General features: G+C 62.8%; 1 protein-coding gene across 1 annotated transcript in view; it reads right to left on the reverse strand.

The window, feature by feature from the left end:
- The window catches only part of KATNIP (katanin interacting protein), a 185,711-nt gene that overhangs the window by 877 nt on the left and 178,563 nt on the right, over positions 1-6,271 (reverse strand). Inside the window, exons 27-28 of the mRNA XM_040635174.1 lie at positions 6,055-6,215; positions 5,886-5,974 (exon numbers count right to left, since the gene is read on the reverse strand). Coding sequence (XP_040491108.1) covers positions 5,886-5,974; positions 6,055-6,215 — 250 coding nt within the window. The remainder of the gene's footprint in view (positions 1-5,885; positions 5,975-6,054; positions 6,216-6,271) is intronic.

The raw sequence follows: 6,271 nt of genomic DNA on the forward strand, positions 1-6,271 counted from the left end.
CACCGCCCAGCCCGAGTTAGCGCCGGGTGCCAAAGTGTGCCCATCGGCCCCGAGCACACACTTCCCAGGGCGGGAGCTGGTCCTGGACGCGCACTGGCCCCTGGGTGGCTCACACCGCCTCCTCTCCCCAGGTGCAGGGGCCGGGGCCCAAGCTATAGGGTAATGGGCAGGTCCAGCCGCAGGAAGTCGGGTTGACCTCCGCTCGGCTGGTGGCCGTGATGAGCCGTGCCAGTCCCTGCCGCCCTACCAAAGCCAGCTTCTCCTGGCCACACGCTGTCTCCTCAGGTAATGGAAAGGTCAGCTTGACTCATGGGTGTCCATTTGCCGCAGCCAGGCCTGGACTTGTCACTGGGGACTTGTCACTACTCATCCCCTGGGAGGAAGTGAGACAGAGGAAAGCCTCAGAGGCCGTGAGTTCATTCAAATCTTGAGACCACACAGCACCTGCAGCGGGCCCCATTCAATCCACCTAACCACGGAGCGCCATGGCGAAGTCAGAGGACACGATCTTCACCTCGTGGAGTTCGTATTCCCGAAGTGAGGAGACAGAGACTCACTCAAATCATTCAAAAACAACAGCAGTCATCACCCAAGCATGAGAAGTGCTTGGAGCAACCAAGGGGAAGGCCTGATTTACACTGAATGTTGAGGGTGGCCTCTCAGGAAGGGCCATGAAGCAGGGGACTGAAGAAGCAGCAAGGGAGTAAGGGTAGCAGACACAGCATGTGCAAAGGCCCTGGGGTTGAGAGGACTGTTGTGTGGCACTATGACAGACCTGCTTGGAGCTCAAGAAGCGAGGGCACGAGACGCCTGCTGCGAGCCATTGGTCTTCAGGGGTCAGAGCCGGGGGTCTGTGGGTGATGGCCAGGAGTGCGGCTCTTGCCTGAAGAGCCACAGGGAACCATGGCCACTGAGGCTTTTTAGAGGAGGACACAGCAAGTTCTCCCTGGTTGTGTGGGGGAAGGCCTGGGAGATGGGGGTGCAAGGCAAGAGGCAGGATGACCAGAGGGGGCTGTGGCAGGTCCTCTGGGAGACGTGTGGGGGCTTAGGCTGCGGGGCACCAGGGATGAGATACGCCGCCCAGTGCGGCTGTGAGCTGGTGAAGGCACGGGACACCTGGGCTCGGCTGGCTGTTTTCTGAGGCTCTTCTGGGCTATTTGATGTTGTACAGATGGGGACACCATGGGCCATTTGGGGCCACGAGGGGAACCAGGGAAAGCAGCCATCTGAGTGGATGAATTAGGAAAGCACCTGACCCAACCCCAGGAGATGCCCGACACACGGCTTGGGGGTCTGGAGTTCAGCGCCCTACCCCTCATCCCTTGGCCCACCACCCCGCCAGCTGACGCCGCGCGACTAGAAACCCCACGCCCATGGACCGTATCATGCAGGAACCATGACTCCCTGTCCGGCTGCATACGCCTGAGTGACCACCGACCTCGCTCGGGAGCCCGGCGCACGACCCTGCCCTGTCCCTCAGCACAGCCCAGCCCGCACAATCCGGTAATTGCTTTTGGGGTCACATTTCATCCTGACTGCACCGCGAGCTCTGCCTTATGGGAGACCAGTGGCCAGGCTGGACGCCGCCAGGACGGCTGGGATGTGGGGCGGGGCGTCCCTGGGATCCAGGGGAGCGGGAAGGGGCCTCGGCAGGAGAAGTTCCACTGGGGAGGGCCGAGCTGAGCGAGCTGCCTGCACCAACCCCTCCTCCTTGACCCTCCCAATCCCCCAGGAACGCCAGGTGAGGTGGGTGGCCTTGGGGTGCAGAGGCTGAGACCGACCTGTGCTCTCTAAGGCCAGCGCCCCTTATGGCCCAATGAGCTCCAACGTAAGCGGAGGCTGGGAGGTGTCCGAAGGTCAGGAGGGGCAGGTGGAACGTGGGCCGGTGCTCCGTGGGATGAGTCCAGCCAGCCGCAAGGGCACTCTTTTTCCTTCTGGAAGCCTCCGTGTGCAAAACACCTGGGGTTGATCGCAGGCACGTGTGCTCGCTCCACTTCAGGCAGGGCTGTGGAGGGGACACAGGTGGAGGGCCGCAGGCGGGGCCTGAGGCAGAGGGGCCGTGGGGAACCCCAGCCGAGAGTAACGGGACCAGAGCAGAAAAGGACTTGTCCAGACCCGGTGGGATCAGAGCCTCCGAAGGGCCATATCCAGGCGGGGCAGGGGGAGGTGGAGGACGCGGCGGCACAGGCCTGGGCTGGGGCAGCCGCCCTGCAGAACGCAGAGACAGCCTGGCGGCTCTGGGACCACCTGGGCCTTGAGGTCGTGTGCCCTGTGCAGAACTGTCTGGGGGACCAAGGAAGACACGCACAGAGCTGGTTCCTCCCCACTGCCGGACGAGGCGGCAGGTCCCCGGAGGTGAGGTTCCTCGGAGCCCTGGCCTGCTCTTCTCCATTCGTCAGCGGCCCGTGAGAGGAATCCCCACGCGCCGGGTGCCAGCCAGCCCCCAACCCGCAGTGCTGCAGTCTTGAGGTAATTTGGGCCCAGTGCTGATGTGTGGTGGTGGAAGCAGGACGCCCAGGCAAGGCCTCTGTTCTCCCACTGGCACTCGGCTCGGGCGGGGGGACTGCCACTCCAGCAGGCAAAGGTACTCGGACTGACTCTCTGCCTTTGTGCCCTAGGGGGTCTGAGGGTTCAGGATCGATCCCCCTCCCTCCGCTGACTTCCCCAGGGAGGAACCAGCTCTGGGGTGTTCGGGAGCCACAGGCTGGGGACTGCAGTCTCTTAGGGGGGGACCAGGAAGGAAGGGGATGCTGGGGTTCATGCCGAGGCAGGTGGGACCTAGGGCGGAGCGGGGGTGGCTATGCAGGACGGGTAAATCCGGCTTGGGTCACTTGGTGTTTGCTTGGTTAAGTTGAGCCAACACTTACAAGTGAGATTTCACATTAAAAATAGATAAAACACCTGATTTCTACGCTCTTAAAATCCTTGAAGGTCTGGCATCTCTGGACCATTGTCCTCAAGAGTTACAGCTGTCCCCAAGAAGGGTGTGCGCTGCTGACCAGGTCCTCATGGGCCGGCAAGCTTTGCTCCCGGACGCCAGACCAGGGCTCTGGCTGGGGCTGCGAGGGCGGATCGTGGCCCCGGCTGGAATGCGCCTAGCTGCCTCCCACCCCACACTGCACGGCCTTGCCTGCCCTCCGGGGTGGCTCCAGGGCTGCAGCCCGAGATGCGTGATGGAGGCCGGGAGGCTCTCCAACAGTGGGGGCCGGGAGACACTCCTCCTGGGCCAGGAGGAGGGAGGTGGGTTCCAAGGGGCTCCTCTGAGCACCAGTGCAACCACAGGAATCCAGCTCCTGGGGCTTGGCTTCTAGGATCCACGTGAACTCCCCTAAGGGTAAACCTGCAAGGAAAGACTCAGGATTCCACACCGCCTCAGCTCTCCCCGAGGTTATCCCGGATCTGTGCACTAATGGCTTCTGAGTTGTGTGTCTTGGGCAAGTTACTCAACCTCTCTGTGCCTCACACCTCTCATCTGTAAAGGAGGGTCATATAGTGCCTACCCCATAGGGTTGTGGACGTGATTCATGAGGTGGTGCGGGACACAAAATAACCACTGTCATCTGTCTATGATCGTGCCCCCACTTGCAGGTGGGGAAAGGGAGCTCTGAGAGGGGACTTGCCCCACGCCATCTCCGCCGGCCTCCAGTGACTCCCGACTCGGCTTTGAGGGCAGCATGGCCTCTCGCCTGACCCCCAAATCCAGCAATGTGGGACCATATTCTTAATAACATCTTTATTGATTTTGCAAGAGAAAAATAGAAACTTGGATTTACAGTTGATGCCTGTGCAGCTTTTCTGCCCTCCTACATGGCGCATGCACAGTTACTATCAACAGCAGCAGAGGTTCTGGGAGTGAGTGTGCGTGGTGGTCTGACCTGTGCCTCCCCTCGCGTGGGACAGGAGGAGCTGGGCTGCCTTTTATAGTGGCGGCACTGGCTTTGGGTCCCTAAGGGCTGGCTGGATGAGCCCCCTGCTCCCCCCGGGCCGCAGCTCTCCTGGTTGCCACGTCTGGGAGGGGAGCACTGAGCTGCTGGGGGCCCTGGATGCCACAGAAATGACGGATCTCTCCGGGAGAAACAATTCCTTATCTTCACATCGGCCCCAGGCTCCAAAATGAAAAGCGCATTTGCATGGCTGCCCGTCCGGAAGCTCGCGCAAAGCTCACGAAGATTTGTGGGGTCTCTCGGTTGCATAGGAACCTACTGAGTACCGAGCACCGTGCTGCAAGGGCCGGGCTCGGGCGCCAGAAAACAACGGATTAATATTTGGAACGGAGAAATTACCCACCACTGGGAAACCAATTAGGTCCCTGATCCAGTCTTGTTACATCGATGCAAATAGATACGTTCTGAGCTTCACTGGCTTGGGGGTGCAAGGCACATTTCCAACTCGCGGGGAAGCTGCTGGGGGGCGTGCTTGGCAACAAGCACCGCTGACTGCAGGGGCATCCTGCGCGAAACAACGGGAGGAGCGAGTGAGGAGCCCGAGCCAGACCAGAGGGAGGGCCGCCCGCCTCCAGATAAAAGTTCAAGTGGAAGGAGTGGCCTCGGCCCGAGGGTGGGTCGTGGCCTGGTCCGGCCTGCCCCGTATCCTGACGTTGGACGGCCCGCCAGTCGTCCCTGGGGGTGGGCTGTCCACTGCCTGGGCCACGCGGGCTTGGACGCACGACAGGGGGGGCACCGCTCCTTCCTTCTCCCAAGAGACACACGCAATGCTGAGTGGTCCGGCCCTCCAGGCTGGGACGTGGAAGGGGTGGAGCAGTCCTGGCTCAACATTCGACATTCGGGACCAGGAACAACCTCATCCTCTCAGCCAGCTCCGCCAGCCCCCAAGAGCGAGGTGGATGTGCGGGAGGGAGTTGTTGGCACTCTCCGCTAGCCTCCCCTGCGCCCCCGCATGTTGGGGTTGGTGTCTGAGGCAACCTCCACCCCGGCCTTGGGCAGCCACGCCTGTGGGAGGGGAGGCTCCCTCGGGGCACCACAGCGTCCTGGCGCCTGAGGCGGCCCAGGCTGTGAGGCGCAGGCTGGGTGCATTCGCCCTGCTGGGCTGGAGCCTGCGGCACCAGGGCCAGCTGTCCTGGGAGGGTGCCTCCGAGCCGAGGAGCAGAGGAAGGCCCAGCCACACAAGTCCCCTCTCGCTCTTCCAGCCCCCAGAGTCCAGGCTGCCACAGCTGAGGACCGGGGCGGGTGACACAGGCACAGGAGTGGGGGGTGACAAAGGCCCTGCTGGCTGGGGGACCAGCTTCCTCCTCCGTGGTCAGCACCGCCACCGTCGCACTGTCTCTTTCTCGCTATGCACGTTTTGGGGCGTAAGGCTGTCAAGGAGAGTACAGAGAGGAGGGCGTTACCCAGCTTCAGTCCCCCGAGGGCGGCCCCACACCCTCTGGGAGTGAGGAGTCCACAGCTCTCCGGCAGCCTCCGAGCTTGGCACCCGCGCACGCTGACCTGTCGCGCCCCCCGCCCCCACAGCAGGCTCTGCCACGCTGTTGCCTCTGCCTGGCCAACTCCCTGCATGTCTTAGGGTACAGCTCAAACACCACCTCCTCTGGGAAGCCCTCGGCCCGGGCATCCTCCCTGGTTTCCCACGGTCCAGGGCAACCCCTTCCATATAGTCCGTCTGTCCTTAGCGGCCTTTTCCGCTTGCACCCCAAAGCTGGGCTCCCAGGAGGCCACACCGAGCTCCAGGTGCCTATGGGAAGGGGACTGCACGTTGCTCCCGGGGTTCTGCCCCCACAGGCCCTCCTCAGCCCCCTACAGCCTCCTGGGGAGAGAAGAGGGGTCCGAGGGGCAGGCAGGAGTGGGCGTGGGTGCGGGACCCTGTCAGCTCCCCATCTACGCAGCCTGGAGTCCCGCGGGCGACACTCTGGGCAGAGCCGCGAAACTGACCTGGGTCAACCGTGCTCTGTTTCCTTCTCGAGCTGGTGATAAGCTGGTTTTCATCCATCATCTGGACGTCCTGATCCTCCGCCTGATTGCTGGGGGAGGGGAGACAGAGGTTCGACCCGGCCGTCTGTCCTCGTTAGGGCCCACGGGCGAGACCGCGGGCCGGGCGTACCTGATGGTGGTGTGTCGCTCCTGGCGGCAGATGTCCGCGTCCTCGGTGAAGAGGATGGTGTGGTAGGGCACCGTGGGCTCGCACGTGGGCAGGATGCCCCCCACCAGGTGGCCCACCATGGCCAGGATGCCGTTGTACACAAGCAAGTCGTCCACCAGGAGCTGGCAGGCAGAGAGGAGGGGACGCACCGTGGGGCCAAAGGTCCCCCCCCCCCCCC

Source organism: Ursus maritimus, unplaced genomic scaffold (assembly GCF_017311325.1).
Source record: "Ursus maritimus isolate PB19 unplaced genomic scaffold, ASM1731132v1 scaffold_2, whole genome shotgun sequence".
In the NCBI taxonomy this organism is placed as follows: Eukaryota; Metazoa; Chordata; class Mammalia; order Carnivora; family Ursidae; genus Ursus; species Ursus maritimus.